Below are 22,942 nucleotides of genomic sequence, written 5' to 3' on the forward strand. Positions count from 1 at the left end.
TTTTCCCTTGTCTTCAACCGACATTTTTGAAATTGAAAATGGCACGATAGACACATTTTTCTTGAATACTATTTTTATGGATTTAGAGAGAGAGAGAGAGAGAGAGAGAGAGAGAGAGAGTCCAAATTATCTTTTGCATCACATGATAGAGATAGAAATAGAGAGACAGAGAGAAAAAAAAGTATAAATTATTAATCTAAACTAAATATAATATGGCAGAAAGGGGAGCTTTTTACACGTGTCGAAATCTAAACTTAACATAATATGGTGGAAAGAAGAGTTTTTTACACGTGTCAAAATCTGCGACATGAAAGCTAAACTCCAAAACTAAGAGAAGCTCTTGTGCACGCGATAAAAAGGGCGAGAGAAAGAGAGAGAGCCATCCGTACTAGTTAAAATTATAGGCTGTTTCAAATTTTAATTTAAGTTGTTCGAATGGCAAATTGGTAGTGGTAAAGGGAACATGGTTCGTACAAGAAAAGTGTCAATGGCAATTATTCTAGTAGACTCAGCAATCGTCCCTGAGCTACGCGAAGGAGGGCGTCTGCATCGAGTAGCCGCCATAGCTATGCCTTGACTCTTGCTATTTATCTCCAGATTTGAATCTGAATCAATCAACGAACTTCAAGCCAAAGCTCTTCATCCCCACAGACCAGTTGATATTTTCATGCGCACATTGCATGCACAACCATGGCTTTACTAAGATCAAGTACCGTTTGTGAGAATCCGGTACCCACCACATGTGAACAGATTCCTCACATCTACTCTTCCTCTTCTTGTTACGGAAGGTTTCCACAGCGCCAGGCCATCAAAGCCTTGTATTGTCAGCCACGGTCTTGTGTTGAGTCTCGGAGGAGGACATGGAATGCGTGCGCTTCTCTAGATGCACAAGAGAATTTGGCAATAAAGTTTGTGAGGCATGGTTCTGCTGTGCTTGAAGATGTGCCTCACTTGACAGACTGGCTACCAGATCTTCCTGTAAGTAATGCTTTGAGATGCGACATTTTTGATTGCAGTCATTACTTGTGCTTTGGATCGAGTTCAAATGTATTTTAGTTAGCGTATGCATACGTGTGTTGGGAGAGGTGGTTGTGAGCAAGCTTATGTTTCTTCTTTGGTTGTGTCAAAATTTTTGTTTTCACCGTTCTCTTTTACCGAGGCGTGTTTTACAGCCTGCCCAATCCTTGCTTTTGAAAATTTTTATTGTCAGCAAGTGATGTTTTTTTGGAAAGAAACAAGAATAATATTGCGGACATGCAGACTTCACATTGTGAAGTTTTCGTCCGAGTTACGACCAGTTGATATTGTGCGAATTATTTCTATCTTTTGTGGTGCGTATGCCCTATCAACTACCTCATTTTTGTGCTAATTTTTCCGATTTAATGCTTCTATTAGTGCTAGGCTTCATTATGGCTGAGTCTGCCCTTGATCTCCGGAGTCATGACAGAAACTCAACACGGTGAACTTTGTGTTGATGTATGCTCATGTGTGTGTGTGCGCGTGTGGTGTGTGTTGTGTTGGGGAGCATATGTTAGTACCTAGTTCTACACCCACTATTGGGCACTGACGACGTTAGTGGGGATGTCGTGGTATTTAGTCAATACTATGCATGATGGAGCTGATGGTTATATTGTCTTGTGGGTGACTACCATGGGTCTATACCTTGCACTTTCCTTTAAGGGTGAATCTGGGCTTATCCTGGATTCATCTAGGTATTTTTTAGTCGTATTGCGGACATGCAGACTTCACATTGTGAAGTTTTCGTCCGAGTTACGACCAGTTGATATTGTGCGAATTATTTCTATCTTTTGTGGTGCGTATGCCCTATCAACTACCTCATTTTTGTGCTAATTTTTCCGATTTAATGCTTCTTTTAGTGCTAGGCTTCATTATGGCTGAGTCTGCCCTTGATCTCCGGAGTCATGACAGAAACTCAGCACGGTGAACTTTGCGTTGATGTATGCTCATGTGTGTGTGTGCGCGTGTGGTGTGTGTTGTGTTGGGGAGCATATGTTAGTACCTAGTTCTACACCCACTATTGGGCACTGACGACGTTAGTGGGGACGTCATGGTATTTAGTCAATACTATGCATGATGGAGCTGATGGTTATATTGTCTTGTGGGTGACTACCATGGGTCTATACCTTGCACTTTCCTTTAAGGGTGAATCTGGGCTTATCCTGGATTCATCTAGGTATAATAAGTAAGGTAAATTATTTGAATGTGCTGTTTTCTTATCTATGATAGTCAAGTTTTATATGGATTTTCCAGTGTTTTGTAGAGACTTTGCCAGTGGCTTTTCATCTACAGCTTATTGCTATTTTGTGTGATTTCATCAGAGATGATTTGAACACTAAGGACTGCACCTAAATTATGGTCCAGACTCCTTGAAAAGATTGGATAATTGCTTGGGTAATATGCTGCTTCGTGAACATTTATTGTATTGAGGTTATCTAGCAACTCACCTAATGAGTATGAAACACGTTTTGATTGATTTTATGAAATCACTCTGACTCTTTCAGAAGCTCTTCATATGGGACTTCATGCTTTTGTTCCAGTTAGACTGGGCTCTGTTTGTACAGTTCTGTTTAATGAAAGCATATATTTTTTTCGAAGCATGTGCACATTTGGATAGCTAGAGAATAGTTGATCCACGTGTAGTAGGGAATATTTGGGATCCGTCATTAAGGTGAGTGACATAGAGTGTGGTAGCAAGAATATGGCCATCCTATGTCAGGTACTATGGCACAAAACGGAAGCCGAACTGATTTTTTAGTGCTCAAAGAACAGAAAAACGCTTAGAAGCTAGACTAGAGATAGGAGAATAGGAGAGAAAAGAGTTCTTTTGCTGTTGCTCTCAGATGAGAGAGAGAATCCGCAAAACAAAACTCACAAGATAACATCACTCGTCTCGAATTACGGACGTAGAATTGACTAGCATGTAGAATCTTTGTGTGATCTCGATGTTGCTCGTAACGGGATATTGATAGTGTTCTCTTCTACAGCTGGGGCGCCAGGAAATTGGTGATGAAGAGGGGGGGGGGGGGGGGGGGGGGGGGGGGGGGGGGCTTGCTTTAATAGGCGTGGGCAGCCCACAAGGATAGGGCTGCCAATTGCATTTTCTCGGCAAATATAGGGAGCAGCTGGGCAGTTTAGAGAGAGAGAGAGAGAGAGAGAGAGAGAGAGAGAGAGAGAGAGAGAGAGAGAGAGAGAGAGAGAGAGAGAGAGAGAGAGAGAGAGAGAGAGAGAGAGAGAGTCTATCTCACAGAGAGAAAAAGCGCTAGGTGAGAGAGCGAGGGTTGATGGCTCATTTAGGGAAGGTGCTACTTTTTGTTGCCCCCTCTTTTGCGGGACTGCCAGATGCCAGCTACTTTTTTGGCTTAAAAATACGTTCAAGCTCATTTTGGATACACAAATGCTCGCGCTTACACTACCCATGCATGCCTGGATGCAATCTCATGCATAGATGCAATGTTGACATGGACTCCTTCTCGGAAAAGCACCTACTTTCCGAAAGCACTGAGAAGCAACTTGCTTGTTTGGAAATCAATTTCTTTTTGAATTTCTTTTTGAAAACCCATATTCATTAGGCCCTTAGCGCGCAACACCGAGTTCTGAATCTACTTAGACCATGTTCAGATTTTCCCTCTAGATGTGTCGGATATAGCAGAATTGAGAGAATAGGTAGAATCAAGAATTCACACTTCCACAATCCTTTGTTCTTTCCTTGCGTCATTGATGGTTCCGTTTATAGAGAGAGAGAGAGAGAGAGAGAGAGAGAGAGAGAGAGAGAGAGAGAGAGAGAGAGAGAGAGAGAGAGAGAGAGAGAGAGAGAGAGATTTGATTTGATTTGGTATTAACGTCCGCGGGGGGCCAGAAATGACCCATGGGACCTCAAAGTGATACATAGTCTCCCCTCACGGGGGTGTATGGTGTGGTGTGTGTTATTCTCTTTTTGTGTTCCTATGAGTGTCTTTTGATGCTCAAGTATGCGGGTGAGGTATGTTCCGAGAGTTGTAGGGGAGGGGTTTGTCTTGGATAATAGGTCCGCAAAGGTAGAGCAACCGCTTAGAAGTGGTTGAAAATTAGCCCGGATGGGAGCGTATTCTGGGCATTCCAATGTCACATGTGCTTCATCTTCGGGAGCTTGCATTGTACATGATGTGCATATCCGTTTAGAAGCATCAATTTTCAGCCAGCCCTCTGTTTCTATTTTGAGCATATGTGACCTTGTGCGCATCAAAGAGATGGCTCTTCGTGCCATGTGGGGCATGGGTGTTCGTATGTGGGCCTGGGCTTTCCATTGGGTTTGAACTTTGTGCTATAGCCTTCCCAATACTTTGTGTTGACATGCTTGCAATAGTATTCAAATTTTGAGCGGTGTTGCGTTGTCTTCCACTTGGTGTGGAGGCTATTTAGTAATGCAATTTCAAAATTCAGCATGTGTTCTCCCTCCTTGCCCTCCTCAATAAGCATGTCCACATATGTCTCTACATTCCATTTAGCGAACCATTTCTTAATGTCCTGCATGAGGCTCGATGACAGAAATTTGCTTTTTTTTTGTCTTTTGCGGCGCACATCCCGTTTCCCATGCAATGCGGGGGATTCGAGTAGTAGGTATCGCTTTGACCTTCATGATATACGTGTACATTTTTTGCAATGCTTTCATTTCTAGTGGTCTCTTGCCTGTCTCCAAGAGTAGCACGGAGTATGGTGTCGTCTTTTTGACCCCCATGTGTCGACATAGAAACTTTTTCTGAATTTTTTCAATTTCATTCCATGTGTGGGCTGAAATGCTTGCTCCCCAGATTTCCACTCCGTAGAGGATGGCTTGCACTACGCATGTCTCAAAAATGGTCGTTTTTATCTCCTATCTTTTTACGCTCCTTTGTGTTTACATGTTTTCAAATTGATAGTACTTGGCATGGCCGATGTCAATTCTATTATGTGCGCATTGTCCCCAGGCATGGTTTCACGGGATGTCAATCCCCAAGTACTTGAAACTGTCGACTTTCTCAATTTGTTTCCCTTGATACATGAGGGGGGCGTGGATATCCATCTTACAAGTCTTTACAATCTTGAACTTTGTTTTGTCTACATTGATTGATAGACCCACATTTTCACAAAAAGCATGTAACGCAGCGACCAATTTCTGTAGAGCTGTAATGTCATGGGTGAAAAGAGCCACATCGTCTGCATAGATGAGCATGAGAAGTGTAAGCATCCCGATGGCTGGTTCATCCCCTTTTAGTTGAGGGAGGAAGCTTTCTATTTGATCAATGCACAATCCAAAAAGAGTAGGGGAGAGATCCTTGTTTGACCCCCATGTTGCTCGAGAAAGCTTTGGATAGCCCTTTGTGCGTTTTTAGTTGACATATGACTCTGTCATAGAGACGTGCTACCGCATTCCTAAGATGCATCGGTACTTTTATGCATTCCATCCTTTTCCATATACCCATTCTCGGGACCGTGTCAAAGGCTTTAGTGAAATCCACAAAGCAACAGTATAATGTTTTTCCCTTTAGCCGACTCTCTTCCATTAATACCCTGAGTGAAACAAGGTGATCAATGGTGCTATGTTTTGGTCGAAAACCTGCTTGTTCTTTTACTCGTTTTCCATTTGTCTCTGCCCATGTGCTTATGCTTTGTTCTAAGATGCTTCCCAAAAGCTTTGCCATGCAAGATCCTACCATAATGGTACGGTAGTTGGTAGGCTGATTTACATCCCCTTTTTTGTAAAGTGCTTTGATCCAGTTCTTTTGCCAATCCTCGGGTAGCCCTTGAACAATGGCTTGGTTTAGCATTCTATGGATCCACTCTCTAGCTCTCATACCTGACCATTTAAGCATTTCTGAGTTCAAGTGTAGTATGTCCGGAGCTTTCCCATTTGCAAGTTTCTGTATGCCTTTTTTAACCGTTTCGGAATCAAAGTGGTCTTGGGCATGGAGATCGGTTTGCATGTGTGGCATTTCTTCCGCATTATTATGCACATATAGTTGTTCCACATACATGTACATGTCATCTGAGCTTATGTCCCCCATAATGTCATGTTTCCGTCCTTTGATTTTCAGCCATTCCTTTTTGGGATTTTTCTTGAAGTTGGCTATGGCTTGTGTCTCCATGCGTAGCTCATAATTTCTTCTTTTCCGCCTCTTGAGATTTGTGTAGTCTTTCGATAGAGTTTCCTAGTCCGTGTTCGTCGTTGACAGTGCCCGCAATTGTTTTTTTACATACTTGCACTCTTCATCAAACCATGGGTTATGCGGTAGCCCTTTAACATGATTTCCTCGCCGATGCGTTTTTCCCATTGTTTGTTCCACGGCGTCACATAGAGCTTGTTTGAAAATTGGCCATGTTTGTTCAATGTGTGATGGCATGGGTACATGAGCAAGTGCATTGTCTAGATGTTCTGCATACATTCTTTTCTTGTCCACTTGCATTTTGTATGTCCATGATCGGGCATGGGGCTTTTTTGTGCTTTTTGAGTGGGAACTTGTAGCCATACATGGATTGGGGTGTGGTCCGAATTGGGTGACCTCTTCCCAATTGTGAAATTACTTACAATATGGGATGCCTCATAGGCAATCAATACATAATCAATAACACTCATGCCTTTGTTGGCCGTGTAGCATGTGCATTCTCCCGATTTTTCAAACTTACTTGTTCCATTGACGGTGATTAGTTGTAAGGATGTCATCATACTGAGCAATGCAATACCTTGCGGGTTTGTAATGAGATCTTTCGAACATCTCTCCCATGTGGGATCTAGTATCTCATTATGTTCAAGCATTGGAGGTGTCATGAGATCCACCATTTGCATTTGCGCATGTGCTATGTGAGCATTCATGTCCCCAATAAGCATAATCATCCCTTCTTGCGCATAGGCATGGATATCGGCATACAGATCCTCGAAAGGGTAATTCTTCTCTACATTGAAGGCACCATAGAATGGTGACTCTCTATGGGGGATGTAGCACCCGGCAATGAACATAGGTTTAGGTTTTGTGTCAAACTTGATCCATATGTACTGGTTATGAGCATTTGTCTTGCAAATTGTGATCATTTTTCTGAGTTCCTCTCGGTATATCACTACGACTCCTTGTCCCCTCATTTTTGTACATGGCATCCGTAGGGAGTGTGTGACATATCCTTCAATGTGTGGTATTCTACATGCGTCGTGTTCCCATGTTTCCAATAAAAAGAGAATATCGGCTTGTGGTAGGACTTCCGTTAATCCTTCTCCTTTATGCCACGGGAAGCCTCTGCAATTCCAACTTGTCACGTGTAGTTCCGTGAACCCATGGGTCTCGCATTGTCATTTTGTTTCCTCTTTTGCTTCCCCTTTCGTGTCCGCTTGGGCTGTTTTTTTGTTCATGCGAGCTTCGTATGCTTCACGTCTGGTCTTTTGTTGGTTCGGCGTTCTATCTTCACTGATGTATAGTGCGCTATCCTTTAAGTAGATGCGGGCGTTTTCGAGGATAATAGCCCTCTTGCGGGCATCCTGAAGTGTGCATACGATTGCCCGATTTGCTTTTGGTTTCTTCTTGCCTACTCGATGTGCCCGATTTGCTTTTGGTTTCTTCTTTCCGTGATGTCGGTGTTCAAGGTAATGACCTTCTCGTTGTCGGATTCGGGGATGCCCCGTATCACGATGTTCATTTTTCTTTTCTCTTGTTCGGTGTATTCTTTGTCATCCTCATTAGCATACATGTCTCTGTTCATTGAGGAAGTCTGAGGCATTGGTGTGTTTGTCAATGCATCTTTCCAAGAGCCCACATTTTCAGATACATTCATTTGCGCAATCTTTTCATCATGTGTGGCTAGCGTGTCTTGTATTGTAACTGTGTGCTTATCAAGAGCGCCCTGGAGCTCCTGCATCTTCTCCTCTTGGTGACGGACTCGTAGGTGTTGCATTTGGAGCTTGTGTTCCAGTTCTTGGTTTTTTAGAGCTAGGTCTTTGATTTCATCGCTTTGCTTCATGATGGTGGTGTGCATCGAGGAGATGAGCCCCCATATGTCTCGTAATGAGCATGGTGGTGTATTCCCTTCCATGATGTTCGGTTTCGAGGGGGTTGTTTGCGGTATTGGTTTGGGTCCCATGGTGCGTGTAGGTGAGGACCTGACAGAGAGGCCGCTTCTGGAAATTCGCAGGTTCACAGTGTCATTCATGTGGCCATGGTGTGCTGGTAGCCAATGTAGAGAGAGAGAGAGAGCGAGTGAGAGAGAGAGAGAAGCAGCACTAAAAACGGGGGGGGGGGGGGGGGGAGGCGATAGAGTTATAATGCCGAAAATGTAAAGGTAAAGGTAAAGAGTTCAGGCGAGAGTTAAAAAAAAAGGGGGGGCGATAGAGTTAAAATGTGAAAAATGTAAAAAAGATGTAAAAAGGTAGAGTTTGGACGGGTGGGGCAGCGCGATAGAGAGAGGGGGGGCGGGGGGGTCTATCGCGATAGAGAGGGGGAGCGGGGGGGGCAGCGCGCGGGGCAGGGAGTGCGAGTGCGCAGGGGGCAGGGGGTGCGAGTGAAACTAATTTGACTATTTTGTTTCTAATTTCTATTTTCTAGAATTAGGACTTCAATAAGAAATGTGCACAAGTTAACTAATAAGTTAAGGAATCACAGATCTGTAAGAAAAGCCATCAGGAAACAGACAACTCTGGTGTGTCATATGGTGGGTGACAAGAAGCACCGTGAAGGAGTTGGCCTGTTAGTTTGGTGGGAGAAGACCAGGTAATGGTGGTCCCTGATGAGTCACAAGATGGGTGACAGGTTCATCGGTAAGGGGACACACTAAGGGTCTAAGGAGGAAATCCGAACTGAGTAAGAAAATACGCGTAAGAACGCAAGCACAAGAATAAAGATGGGTTCAATGAAGCTTTTTACGAAAAGCAAGAACAATCGCGGGAAGGCAGACGCTTTCTCGCGAGGAATCTATGTTTGCATTGCATTCGTGCATGTGGTTGCATCTAGGGACGCCTGGGAAGTGTTGTTAAATGCATTGGTTTTAACTTATAAGGTTTTATTGAGTTTTTGGGCAGGTTCAGACCAATTTTAAAATATGCCGGCCGCCCACTTAATAAGTGGGCAGCCACTTAGAAGATAAAGCAACAAAACTAGCCAGCGAATTCTCTCTCCCTATTTACGGTAGAACAGCGCCCAAAAAAAAAAAAAAAAGAAAAAAAAAAAAAACGGCCGCGATCTCTATGCGAGCAGTTATTCGTGCCGTGGCCAGGGAGCTATAAAAGCACCACATGCCCTCACTCACGAGAGGTACCAACATCAGCAAGAGAAGACTCTGCCGCAAGAGATCGCGAGACTACGAAGCACGGAAGTCGCTTTTCCCGCGCAAGAGTGACAGGTATCTATTGTGGATTCGCCATACGAATTGTTGTCGCGTGTTTGTGTGGTTTGTTTTGCAGGAATCTCCCGTCTTACAGGAAGGCCCTTCACGGGAAGTACGGCTTCACGCCCAAGTCCCTTCCGGGAAAGTACGGCTTCGCGCCTAAGTCCCTTACGGGAAGGAAAGGCCTTGTGCCCAAGCCCTTTACGGGAAAGCACGATCTTCGGGTCTAAGATTACAGAACGGAGGGGTTTCCTCGGGTTCTCGTGCTTGTATACGAATTCTCCCTAAATAAAAGAATACTCTTAATGGGGGGGGGACCAGCCCATCTTCTGGTCCCCAATACTGTGTCGATCTTCGCCCTTCTCTCGCATTTGCAAAGTATTTTAATTTTCAGATTTTCAAGTGCTCGTGTACGCTCCCATTTTGTGACAATGGTATCAGAGCATGGTCTCCTCTCTTTCTCTGTAAAGGAGGACGACTCTGGGAAGACACGGGAAGAAGCTATGACAAGCCAAGAGAGAAGTAAGCAGGCGGAAACCTAAGTCCTGCAGGAAAAGCTCGCAGAGTTCGATTTTTTTTTTTCTCTCTGCAAGAAGGCGACACAAGACTTGGGATTCTCTGAGAAGGCGACAAGAGCATGATGCTCAAGAAACTAGAGAATTTGAGGAGCGGAATGCTCAAGATACTTCAAAACCCAAAAGATATCCATGAACATAAATCGAGAACCATAGCCAAGAAATCCCGTCATTTCGGGAAGGATATGAAGAAGGTCTCTAGACCTAGGAACACTCAGTCAAGCTTGATACTTTTGACGGAAGGGAAGATGTCCTGAAAGCTACTGCTTTTATTCGACAGTTTGAAGTTGCTTTTGCAAACGGCACTTTCTGAGAAGTGTCGAAGTTGAAGCATGTGACCAAACACCTCAAGGGGATTGCAAGTACTTGGTGGTATACCAAAGCTCTGCAAGGAACTTACAACAACAATTCAAGGCTGAATTCTCCGACAAATTTTTTTCCTCTACGCGTTGAGGAAGGCATTCAAGAAGATTGGGATTGGTTTGCCCAATAGGAACACGAGCGAGTCAAAGCAAGTAGTGGTTCACTCTTGCCAAGGAAGGTCCATTCTTGATCCTCTCTGAGGAAGGAAAAGATGAACAAATTTAATGAAGGACTTTTGCCCGAATTTTGTAAACCCATCTGCAAGATACTTTGCAGCAGATGGTGGAGTCAGCAATAAAAGCTGAAAGTGTACACCTTGATGTACATAGAATACAATCCCCGCAGTGGGACGAGAACCATTGAACACAGAAACAACGAATTTTTGTTACCTCTCCTCGAAGGATACATTGCTATCCGGAGAAAGTTTGGAGTAAGGGAATTCAATCTAACTCGTGAGATTTTGAACAAAAGACCCTGGAACTTTAAGTGAGAGGGCAGGTCTTTGATCAAAGTTAAATCTTTGAGGAACTCATAAACTGCGTATTGCTTATACGCACAAGATATGCATGTGTCTAACCAGGACAATCACTCTCAAGTGTTTATGAGAATAGAATTGAGTCGAAACATTGTTTTATACGATGAACTGCTTTGCTTAACCATCCGGAAGGTCCATGATTGATCTGGTATCCGGTAGTTCTCCAACAAATTGCCTGCTAGTGTGGGTAGGAAATTATGAAGGAACCATTTTGAGCTTTCAAGCAAAGAACAACTTTTATCAAGCTTAAGTACCCTACGAACCAACACTCCCTACCCGGTAAGGGAAGATCAGTTTTTGCAAGAAGGAGATGCTGCTGCTGAGTTGGTCCGCAAAGAAGACGTTTGCCGGTGATGCCCATGACTCTCCCAAGTGTACCCGATGTCGCCAAGACCTAGTGCGCGAGTTCCCTTGCGAAGAAGTGCCTATGGAGCGTGGTTCCATCGCGACAAGCTGCTGTTTTTCTCTGTTTTCAGCCCATAGACGTCGTAGACGGGGCTGATTTACGAGAAGGAACCCGAGAACACACCTCTTTTGTGTGTAGGATTGGAAGAGAGGATTTTCTATGTAGAGATCTCTTCCGGGGAATTGCTTTTTCGAGAACCGAGTTGCGTTTCGAGCGTCGAGACTTTGAAGGTAACGATTTTCATGTTATGATCTCTGAGTATTTGATTGCAGGTGTACTTCCTCTTCGTGAGGGAGTAGGAGCAGAGGAAGGCATGAGCCTCTGCAGGAGAAAGCGCTCTGAGGAACTAGAGCTAGATCAGCCCAAGGGTTTCGTACCCAAGTTTGGGAAGCAGATCCACGGATTGAAGAGAGGTAGACTCTCGAGATGTGATCCGGAAGTTGAAATTCCCAAGGAAAGGACTTCGTGTCCAAGAAAGCGGAGTTGTTCTGCAGGAACATGACTCTGGAAACAGAGTCGGAAAAGAGTTGCAGGGATGCCATGCCCTGAGTAGGACGGCAGAAAGGAAGGAACCATTCCGAGATTCCAAGCAAAGAAAAGCTTTCATTAAGCTTGAATACTCTTATTAAGCTTGAATACTCTTTAAGCCCACACCCCCTACCCGGTCAGGGAGGACATGGTAGTGCTTTTCGCACAAGTGAATGAACACTCTCTTTATGAGAGAAGGAACAAGCGACGACTACGGCCTGTGCTCGAGGAATCCAAGGATTGAAATCCTAGTTATTTAATGAGCGGGTTTTGCTCTAAGATCGAGCCAACGGATCGTCAAGTTGAGCGTCTTCGCTCCAAGGATCTTACGAAGGGAAGGTAATTTCCCAGGTTCACCAAAACTCTAACACAGCTTAAGAATTATGTACACCTTTGGGTACATGGATAACACACGAAGATGCAGATCTATGCCAAGGAACTGGACGAGAGTTTGTTATACTCTCTTGAGCGCCTTTTTGCGCGCAAGGATATTCCGACACAAGAATCTCTATTTGAGATGTGTTCAGTAGAAGGAATTTGAGTTTCTCTACGGAGAAGAGGTTTTCTTATGGTCGTGATCATTGAGTACGCTATGTGCTTTTACCATTACAGTAGCAACTTTTGGTTGCGGTATATGTTTCTCCATGAGCAGGTCAAGTAGCATTTACATGCTGCTTGAATAAATTCGAACTATTATGTTCGTAAGAGTCAAATTCGCCAACCGTTTTAAAAATGGTAAGAATTACCTTAACCACATATGGGAGAACATCATTGAGATCTCAAGCGTGTTCGCCCTTAAGTGGGCCGAGTTTGAACTTATGTTCACATAATGATATGGCTAGAATTTTATCTGCCTAAGATTTTGCGAGGAGTCCTAGATGCTTGCAAAGATGGCGTCTGCAAGGAAGAGACGCTAATGGGCGTCAGGGAAAAACACTGCTGGTGATAATAATTTACAAGAGGAAAAGATTGGAAGGAAGTGCCGCCGTGCACAAGGAATCTTCGGATTGGAACCTTTCGCCTACGTTGAGCGATGGCCCGAAACAAGAACCTTCTTTAAGATGATCGCAAACTTTGTTTGTGAAAGAAAGACATCAACCTTAATGCTCTATGACTTGAGCATTCCCTATGTGGGAGGACACAAGAGGTTTAATATCCTCTGGACTAACAACGCAGGATTATGCGCAAGGACAGATACCTAGATTGATTTCTAGGAAGATTATTCTTCTCGAATTTGAGAAGACGGAATCAAGTTAACAGAGTCTCGGATAACGAAACTTTGGATCAGAACAATTGGCCTACCCAGAGCAAAGGCCCGGAATAAGAACTTATTTTGGTAAGGTGGCACACTTTGTCTGCCACAGGAAGATTCACATGAGCTTAATGCTCTCAACATGCCCTATGCGGGAGGACACAAGAGGTTTAATATCCTCAGGACTAATAGTGCAAGGTTATGCGCAAGGACATAGACCTAAATTGATTTTTAGGAGGATGATTCTTCTCGGGATTGAGAAGGTTGAATTGAGTTAACAGATTCTCAGAAAGACGCGAATGACGAGTTCTTACATGGCTCGTAAGTTTGATGAATGGTGAAGGATATCCTCGAGGTACTAGAGGAAGGACATGAACCGGTAAGGTAAGTATTGAATTCTTGAATTTTGTTTAATTTTTAAAGTTTTCTTTTGAGAAAAGACTAGCTCAACTCACCATTGAGTAAGATTTGGAATCTTTCCGGTTTCTCCCCGGAAGTTCAGTTGGACCTCTACAGTTGAGGACAACTGTTTATAAGTGAGAGGGATGAAACTAATTTGACTATTTGTTTCTAATTTCTATTTTCTAGAATTAGGACTTTAATAAGAAATGTGCACAAGTTAACTAATAAGTTAAGGAATCACAGATCTGTAAGAAAAGCCATCAGGAAACAGACAACTCTGGTGTGTCATATGATGGGTGACAAGAAGCACCGTGAAGGAGTTGGCCTGTTAGTTCGGTGGGAGAAGACCAGGTAATGGTGGTCCCTGATGAGTCACAAGATGGGTGACAGGTTCATTGGTAAGGGGACACACTAAGGGTCTAAGGAGGAAATCCGAACTGAGTAAGAAAATACGCGTAAGAACGCAAGCACAAGAATAAAGATGGGTTCAATGAAGCTTTTTACGAAAAGCAAGAACAATCGCGGGAAGGCAGACGCTTTCCCGCGAGGAATCTATGTTTGCATTGCATTCGTGCATGTGGTTGCATCCAGGGATGCCTGGGAAGTGTTGTTAAATGCATTGGTTTTTTAACTTATAAGGTTTTATTGAGTTTTTGGGCAAGTTCAGACCAATTTTAAAATATGTTGGTCGCCCACTTAATAAGTGGGCAGCCACTTAGAAGATAAAGCAACAAAACTAGCCAGCGAATTCTCTCTCCCTATTTCGGGTAGAACAGCGCCAAAAAAAAAAAAAAAAGAAAAAAAAAAAGAAAAAAACCGGCCGCGATCTCTACGCGAGCAGTTATTCGTGCCGTGGCCAGGGAGCTATAAAAGCACCACATGCCCTCACTCACGAGAGGTACCAACATCAGCAAGAGAAGACTCTGCCGCAAGAGATCGCGAGACTACGAAGCACAGAAGTCGCTTTTCCCGCGCAAGAGTGACAGGTATCTATTGTGGATTCGCCATACGAATTGTTGTCGCGTGTTTGTGTGGTTTGTTTTGCAGGAATCTCCCGTCTTACAGGAAGGCCCTTCACGGGAAGTACGGCTTCACGCCTAAGTCCCTTACGGGAAAGTACGGCTTCATGCCTAAGTCCCTTACGGGAAAGTACGGCTTCGTGCCTAAGTCCCTTACGGGAAGGAACGGCCTTGTGCCCAAGCCCTTTACGGGAAAGCACGATCTTCGGGTCTAAGATTACAGAACGGGGGGGTTTCCTCGGGTTCTCGTGCTTGTATACGAATTCTCCCTAAATAAAAGAATACTCTTAACGGGGGGGGACCAGCCCATCTTCTGGTCCCCAATACTGTGTCGATCTTCTTCCTTCTCTCACATTTGCAAAGTATTTTAATTTTCAGATTTTCAAGTGCTCGTGTACGCTCCCGTTTTGTGACAGTGAGGCGGCAGAGCGGCGCTGAGGGGGGCTGCGTGTAACAGCGCGCGAGGGCAGCAGGGCGCGCAGGCAGCGGGGAGGGAGTCGATGCTGCAGAGAGCCGCCATCACTTCACGCTGGAGAGAGAGAGAGAGAGAGAGAGAGAGAGAGAGAGAGAGAGAGAGAGAGAGAGAGAGAGAGAGAGAGAGAGAGAGAGAGAGAGAAATGAAATGAAATGAAATGTTAACGTCTTCAAAAGGCCAAAGTGACCTATGAGACCAGAAAGTTACAATGTGGTGGATTTGATGCAAAGTCAGAGTCAGAGTAACAAGATGACAACAATGACAAAAATGAAATGACAAATGTCACAATAAAATACTATGGAATCCTAAACTACTAGGTGTGAACTAAGCAGCTAGCTGGGATAGCTAGATCACAAGAGATCCAGCATCGGTCGCTGGCGAGAGAGAGAGAGAGAGAGAGAGAGAGAGAGAGAGAGAGAGAGAGAGAGAGAGAGAGAGAGACGCACCAATGGCGTTCCAACAAAGTTAACAAACCCTCTCAAGGGCGGCCCACACCGTTAACGATGTGTGTTTGTTTTAGAGCGCATAAATAAATGGAATGTACATGCTGCAATACCTCAATGCAAGACTGGATTTGACTTGAATGGATGATGTAGCCACGGTAATTCTTCAGGATGAAGGATGTCTAGGGCTGATTTGATGCACCTTTTGGATCTGTCTCAACGTGGGTTGTGGATGGCCACCACGAGACAGGTCTGGGGTTGATTTGCACAAGTGAGGAAACAAGGGCTGAATGCTCGCTACGAAAACACAAATCTGAGACGTAAAACATAGCAAATTCATCCCACTTGTGACAAACCAGGCTGAAAACGGAGCTCTCGATGCCGGCAATGGGGCACCAGAGGAGGTGTAACGGGAGGGCACTAGGTGCGAACTGAAAAGAACAATATATATATATTTATGTATTTGTATATATATATATATGTCACAAAGTGATGACGCGGGTTGACCTAAAGGACGAACTTCGGACAGAACTAGGTCAGAGCCCCGCTAAAAGGGCAGAAGAAGTTGTGACAACTTGGAGAACCATTATGAGAGGCCAAAAATCGAAGGACACTAGTTTTTTTAAAGTTGTACCGACTTAAGGGGTCCTGTCCGATGGGGCTTAAAGGGACAAAGGCTAAAAGATGCGTAAAAGGCTGATGACGTGGTAGCTATACGAACCCCCGTGAATTGCGCTGTTGACATGGCACTTGTATGGATTTTCTGCAAATAATGCTGGCTGCCTAGCGCTAGCTTTTGGAACCCAGATGCTTTTAGACTTGAAGCTTTCATGTACACTGCTTTTGGAAGGCCCAGGGCCTATAAATAAAGTGCTAGGGCCTTAGTTTCAGGTAGACAAGCTTGGGAGCTATCACAAACGGGAGCGCACACGAATAATCAACAAGCTGAAAATAAATAATCTTTCAACTCAAAAGAGATGAGGGAGGTGATCGACATAGTATTTGGGACCAGAAGATGGGCTGATCCCCCCCCTTAAAGAGAATCTTTATTAGGGAGAATCTTTTTTTTTACAAGCACAAGAACCAGAGTGACTCTTCCGTTCAAGATCTTTTGACTCGATGGTCAATTTCCTTCCCGTGCGGGAAATTCCCGAGAGACAAACTCTCAATTATGTTTTCGTCTGTTCGAGAGCATGAAGCTCTGCAGACCTTTTCCGATTCCGTTCTCGAAATCTTTGAGCATAGGCCGAGGCCTTATTTCTTCTCTCCATGATGGAGTACTTGCAAAAGCACAAACACCAAACAACAATTTGTATGGCGAATTCACAATTGATACTTGTTGCTCCAAGTACGCGAAAGCGAATTCCGAGTGCTGGCCTCTCCCAATCACGTGTAGATTCCTGGCGGTGGTTCCCCCTTGCTGCTAGCACTGGTGCAAAAACTGTCGCTGAGAGAGAGGGTGGGCTGCTTTTATAGGCTCCCGCACCCAGCAAGAATAGCCAATGCGGAGCCGCCAAATTACTTGCAAGAGGTGGCGCTAGAAGAGATTTGGGGCTGGCGGTGCCTTTTGTGCGAGGGGGGAGAGAGAGAGAGAGAGAGAGAGAGAGAGAGAGAGAGAGAGAGAGAGAGAGAGAGAGAGAGAGAGAGAGAGAGAGAGAGAGAGAGAGAGAGAGAGAGAGAGAGAGAGAGAGAGAGAGAGGGCTGCGTTAAATTCAGCCGTACAACTCCAGCGTTGGCCTTTTTTTTAATAAATTGAGGCTTGTTTAATTTAAATTGGGCTGCCCACTTAATAAGTGGGCGGCCAGTCATTTAAAAAAAAAAAAAAAGTGAACTTGGACAAAACTCAATAAAATTGAGCGAACTGAAAATTGATGCTACATAGTCACATTCCAGGCGTCCCCGGATGCAGTTTTCAAGGAGAGATGCAATGCAAGCACAGATTCCTTGCAGGAAAGCATTCGCACTTATCGAAAACTACTTATAAATATTCAGCTTTTTAGAGAAAGCTTCTCAGAACCCATCTTTATTCTTGTGCATGTGTCTTTATGCGTATTCCTTTTCCAGTTTGGGTTTCTTGCCAGACCAACGAAATATTCCCTTTACGATGCTCCCGTCACCCATCAGTGACGCATTAGGACTACTATCTGTTTCTTGGTCTCTCCCACCGAACTAACGGTACAACCCCTTCCCGATGCTTAATGTCACCCATCATATGACACATCAGAGTTGTCCATTCCTGATGGCTTTTAATAATTCTTGTAGATCTACAGTTCCTAACCTTACGATTCAAGTGCACACATTGAAATATCCTAATTTCAATAAAACAAGGTTGCATCCGTACGCACGTACGGATTGTATCCATACCGTACAGCCGTACCGTACCGTACGTACGGATAGATTCTGTACCGGTGTCTTTTCTAAAAAAAATTTTCAGCCCTATTTCAGGCGTTGTGGTCTATTATTGCAAAATGCCTTCTGCGGCTGATTATTGAGAGCTTCTGGTTAGTACTTGCAGGTGCTGTGCAAGGTGCAGTTGACTAGTGAGTGCTCCTCTCTTGCAGATGATCAGTAAGATGCCTCGTAAACCCAACCCAATGTGGGACACGCACACCCATGTGGTCAGAATAGTTACTACGCCGGGTCAGCAAGGGTCAGGTACTCGTCAGTGACAGTGCAAATACTGTGGGGAAAGCAAGACAAGTACTATTACTCGTGTTCTCAAGCATCTTACAGGTATAGATACTACAAATCATTGCGATGGCTGTGAGAAGATTCCACCTCTAATCAAGGAAAACCTAATCCGAGAGCATTTCTTCTCAGCATCAAGTGCACCTTCGAGGGGGTCTTCGATTTCACAGGATGCCTTGCAAGATGCATTACTTGGGGACCTTGGTGACAATCCAGGAGATGGAGGGATGGGTTCTGGCTCTCAGACTACTGTGCTCTCTAGTGTCGGCACTAGTAGGAAAAGAGCTTGTGTAGCAGGGCATGATGAGGAGGACATTGGGGATGAACGGTCTACAGTTCCCACCAATGCACCGAGGCAGACCATGTTGCCTTCACGCGTAAACTCTCAGTCTTGGGTGAAAGAGAGACAAAAGATAGTAGAGATGGAGATTGCTCGCACTCTTGTAGAGTGCAATATTGCATTCAATGTGCTTCGAACAAATCAATGGAAGAGGATGGTCAGAGTCATTTCTCAGGTTGGCCCCACGAAGTCGTGGACCGGCTTGGATTACAACAAGATGCGTACAAGTATGCTAGATGAGCAGAAAGCGGTCATTGACAGAGCAATCACTCCAGTAAAAGCTGAGTGGTAGACTTTTGGGTATTCTATCATTTCTGATGGATGGAGTGATGTACGTAGACGCCACATCATCAACATTCTAATCTCATCTTGCCTTGGTATGTACTTTTTGAGAGCTGGAAAGACAGGTGAGAAGATCACTGCAGAGTTCATCTACAAACATATTCGTCAGGCCATTCTTGAGGTGGGAAAGGAGAATGTGGTGTAGGCAAATTCAATCTCTCCTCTGGTTGCTGGCATCTCTTCTCCTTGTGGAATTTTTTGTTCTATCTCTGCTATTTCAATGTACATTGTTTGGCTACTTGCAGGTTGTTACCGATAATGCTAGCAATTGCAAGGCCATGGGTGATATGGTAGAGAGGGATTTCCCTATGATTGTGGACTCCATGTGTTGCCCATTGCCTAGACTTACTCATGGAGGACATAGGAAAATTGCCGTGGGTTTAGCCTATTGTGTCTGAGGCAACGAGGATTACCACTTTTTTCTGCAAGAAGCACCAAGCTCTAGCGATCTTCAGGAGTCACGGCACATTGGATATGGTGCGGCCCTCCAAGACCAGGTTTGCGTACATGTACCTTGTTCTTCAAAGACTGTACAGGTTGACGGACCCACTTTTGCAGACTCTGTGGATCCAAAGTGGCGCCTAATGCGCCATGCAGGACAGGAGCCTACCAAGGTCATTCAGAGGAAGGTTCTAGATGAAGCCTTCTAGACAGAGGTGCATAGCTTTGCCGTGGCTCTCTAGCCACTCTTTGTTCTCTTACGCGTGATTGATATGGAGGGATCTACCCTTGGTCTAGTATTTCACCTTTTCATGCAGATGAGAGGACACATTGAGACGTGGAGGACACTACCTCTAGAGCGGTAAGAATCATTAGGTTGCTTACCTTGCCTTTTTTTAAATAGAATGATAGGCAATCTGCCAATCTCAGATTCAATGATTGTTCTTTTTGAACTTGTAGACGGAACGACATTCTGGCTATTGTAGATAGTCGATGGAAGTATATGCGTCGGCCCATTCATGGGATGGCGGCTATACTCCATCCCTTCTACAAGAAGCCCGAGCTTTTTGGAAACATGGCCTTGCTGACCCTTCGTTCGAAGTACCTCAATCTCATGTTCAACAAGGATGAGCAGCTGATCATAGATGGTGAGATGTCAAGCTTCACGAACAACTTGGGTCCTACTTTCATGAGGAGTGTTGCAGTGAGACCCGAGGCTACCAAGCTTCCCCTCAGTTGGTGGCAGAACTATGGAAGTTCAGGTCTTCCACAAATTTGCAAGCTAGCTCTACGTATTCTCTCTCAGGTACTCAAGTTGCTACATGTTTGTGAGCTGTGTCTAAAATGTTGACCTTGTGCAGTTTTGTCCTCTAAAGATTTGCACCTCGTGTACATTGCCATCAGGATTGTTCAGCTGGCGCTTGTGAGCGCAATTGGAGTGCATATTCTTTGCTGATCTGACAGTGCACAGCGAGAGAGCATTCGGATTGGGAAGCTTCCAGTACGCAGGCCTCGCGTTCGAGCGAACCCGGCTATTTGTCTCCTCTAGACTTCAGAGCAGGATGATCCACATGAGGATGATGCAGACATACCAGGGGACCGAGGATTTATAGGGCCAGAGTACGATGATGAGGGCAATGTCCTCACAGAGGTAGAGATGTCCTCTTCATCATCTTCATCGTCCTCTGATGATGATGATGGTGGCTTTTGAGTGCAGTGCTGAGTGTGCGGTTTTTGGTGGTTACTAGTTATTGGAGTCAGGACTTCAGACTTCAGTCTTGGATTTATCATTTTCATGATTCATTATGTATTTATTTTGATGCTCTTAGTTTTATGTGACCATGGCAGTAGACATATGATACTATTTGTTTGTAGACATTGATCAATGGTTAGCTAATCTCAGCTTTGTGTTTTCATTGTTCGGTTAGAGTCGTGGACTCCAGCTTTTGGCATTTGTAACGGTGTACTGTTGATTTGCTAGTCTTTATTTGAAGTCTTTATTTGAAGTCTTGGTGAATGCATAAGTAAATGTATGAAGTACTCTCAGTTTTACGCTTTGTGAAAAAAAGGACGAATTTTTACGTACCTAAAAACTCAATCCATTCTGTACTATGTACCTTAGGTACCGAATTTGTACCGAACACTACGTACCTAACTACCTTGCTGTGTAAGGAGGTTGGTTTGGGGGAGAGCTACCAGGTACGAGATCAATGCAATTATCTTCTGGACGTTCCGGAGGTAGCTTGTCCGGTAGAGTATCCGTGAAACAATCTTTATACTTTTCAAAAATTTGAAAACGTTTAATTTTCAAGCTAGAGGCAAACTCTCATTAGTTTTATCTTTTTCATGTGCGAAAATCAAGTAAGCCAAAACACATTTCTTTATTTCCTTTTTAATGGAGATATGGCTTACAATAGGGAATAGCAAATCCAATGCATGAACAAAAATTTTAATGTTCTTGCCCTCATGCTCAAAGGCGAGGGTCTTTTCTACATAATCTGGGACCGATTTCATATGGTAGTGCCATGGCATACCCAAGATGATATCACATCCCTCGATGGGTGCCATCAAAAAGCATTCATAGTCCTTTGTACTCACCAATCCGAAAAATTGAGCTGTCCTTGCACGGGAATTGCATTGGTGGTCAACCCCTTGAATGCCGATCCACAAGTGACTGGAGTTCCAAGCTGAGCCGGTGTGAGGCCCAAGCATTCGTCAATCCAGGGTCGTAGAGGATCAACCCCGCTGGTTATTCACGGATTCCAAGCCTTTAAGGAGCTGATGCTTCCCTTTTTCAATTTCTATATTCCCTTGCACATCAAGAATGGAATTTAATGTAAGGTGCAGCGGAAGTGAATGTTGAACTTTGCTTAAGATGAGTGCACCGAGCTGTGTTCAAGGGTTCCTTTTACTTACAGAAGGGAGAGCCTTCCGTTCCTTTAGTGAGAGAGTGCAATGGACACAAACAAAGTGGTAAACACTGTGAATGAAGGTGCATGAGACTGAGAGATAGAGAGAGAGGAATATGACATCAGCATGTTGTCAAACCCTCCCCCACTCTCTATGGCAAGAGCGGTCTACTTATGATTGCACAAATCTCTACAATGCTTGGACTTGCCGACGATGTCGACGACGAGACGGCTGAAATCAAAAAATGCTAATGGCTGAAATCTGCGAATCTTTATCTGCTGAATTCTGACTCTATGTCGGTGACGATGTTGATGGCGACGATGCGATGACGACGCGCTGAAAACGTAGATGCTGAAATCTGCGTTTTCCGAGCTAAATCTGCAAACTTCGCTGGATCTGACAGTGCGGCGAGGATCTACTGTGGGAAGGTGATGTGTTAGTTGATGCTTTTCCTAGCGAAGCTAACCTCGTTGTAGATTCGATCAATCACGAAGATCGGATCTTGGCTTTCGAGTCGAGGTCCAAAGAACCCCCACAAGACGATTCGATCATTCAAGAAGAAGCGATCTTGGCTCTCGAGCTTGGTCACAAGCACCATCACAGGAAGTATTATGTGTTCGCATGATTGATACGCACGCATTGTTCGAGCGTTTCATTCGTGAAAGTTTCCTGTATTTTAGTCAGCATCGTTATGTGATCCCTTTTACTAGGCATGACATATTGTATGTTGAGCACGTTTCTCTCATGGATGAGCACGAATGTATGCAAATTTTTTGTGAAAAGCTGAAAAGTTTGTATGTATGGAAGTCGCATTCCATGTCTCTTCCTTGGCATGACACAGTTTCCGAAAGAGTACATGATGGTATGAGCACCAAGCATGGGCATTTCCATTATGATTTGCCACAGTTGATTGATTTCGATCAAACAGCAAAGATTCGATCTCATTGTTTGCGTGTGTGTGGTGAACGGTTTGGCACTCCGTCTCTTTGTTCATCTACATTGCATGCATAGTCTTTGAGGAAGGCAAGATTTTTTTCCTTCACTTTACATGGAATGGGTATGCTCATGGTTTTGTGTTGGAGATGGTTTCAGGAATTTTCAGCCATGGAGATTCTTGAAGACGAAAGAAGCAGGACTCTAGACGAAGTTGAAGCATCGAAGGAGCCACAGAAAACTTTGTCGCTTTCGGCGCGGCCAAAGAAGCAAGCGTTGCAGACCTTTATGAAGTTCAAGTACCGCACGACCCACACATCAGAGTGGGCTGGCGAAGAGTCCCTTCCAGGATTCCGGATGCTGTTGGCGATCTCCCTCGACGCCATACAGTTCGGTACCAGTATCTCACTTTGAAAAGGAGGGGATGTCAACGTGACACATCCCAACCCTAT

The 22,942-nt window shown here is 44.4% G+C and overlaps 2 protein-coding genes across 3 annotated transcripts in view; both read left to right on the forward strand.

Moving 5' to 3' along the window:
* Positions 1–452: 452 nt before the first annotated feature.
* LOC147457145 (ATP-dependent 6-phosphofructokinase 6-like) overlaps positions 453–22,942 on the forward strand; it is a 90,556-nt gene continuing 68,066 nt past the window's right edge. The window contains exon 1 of one of the 2 annotated variants that reach the window (XM_086512135.1): positions 453–978. In XM_086512135.1, the coding sequence (XP_086368261.1) occupies positions 691–978 (288 nt within the window). In that variant the 5' untranslated portion in view covers positions 453–690. The remainder of the gene's footprint in view (positions 979–22,942) is intronic. The other variant, XM_086512134.1, reaches the window with a different exon arrangement.
* On the forward strand, positions 8,468–20,739 carry LOC147457146 (uncharacterized). Its single transcript, XM_086512133.1, has 3 exons — positions 8,468–19,509; positions 19,608–19,953; positions 20,052–20,739. Exons 1-3 carry the CDS (start codon positions 19,421–19,423, stop codon positions 20,106–20,108), a joined length of 492 nt encoding a protein of 163 aa, XP_086368259.1. The 5' UTR covers positions 8,468–19,420; the 3' UTR covers positions 20,109–20,739.

The sequence above is a fragment of the Adiantum capillus-veneris genome, chromosome 5 (genome assembly GCF_014529385.1).
Source record: "Adiantum capillus-veneris isolate H3 chromosome 5, ASM1452938v2, whole genome shotgun sequence".
In the NCBI taxonomy this organism is placed as follows: domain Eukaryota; kingdom Viridiplantae; phylum Streptophyta; class Polypodiopsida; order Polypodiales; family Pteridaceae; genus Adiantum; species Adiantum capillus-veneris.

Coding starts and splice junctions, on each gene's coding strand:
- LOC147457146 (XM_086512133.1), top strand. CDS start 19,421: ATGGAGGGATCTACCCTTGGTCTAGTATTTCACCTTTTCATGCAGATG. Junction 19,510..19,607: donor AGGACACTACCTCTAGAGCG/GTAAGAATCATT, acceptor TTGAACTTGTAG/ACGGAACGACATTCTGGCTA. Junction 19,954..20,051: donor CTCTACGTATTCTCTCTCAG/GTACTCAAGTTG, acceptor CATTGCCATCAG/GATTGTTCAGCTGGCGCTTG.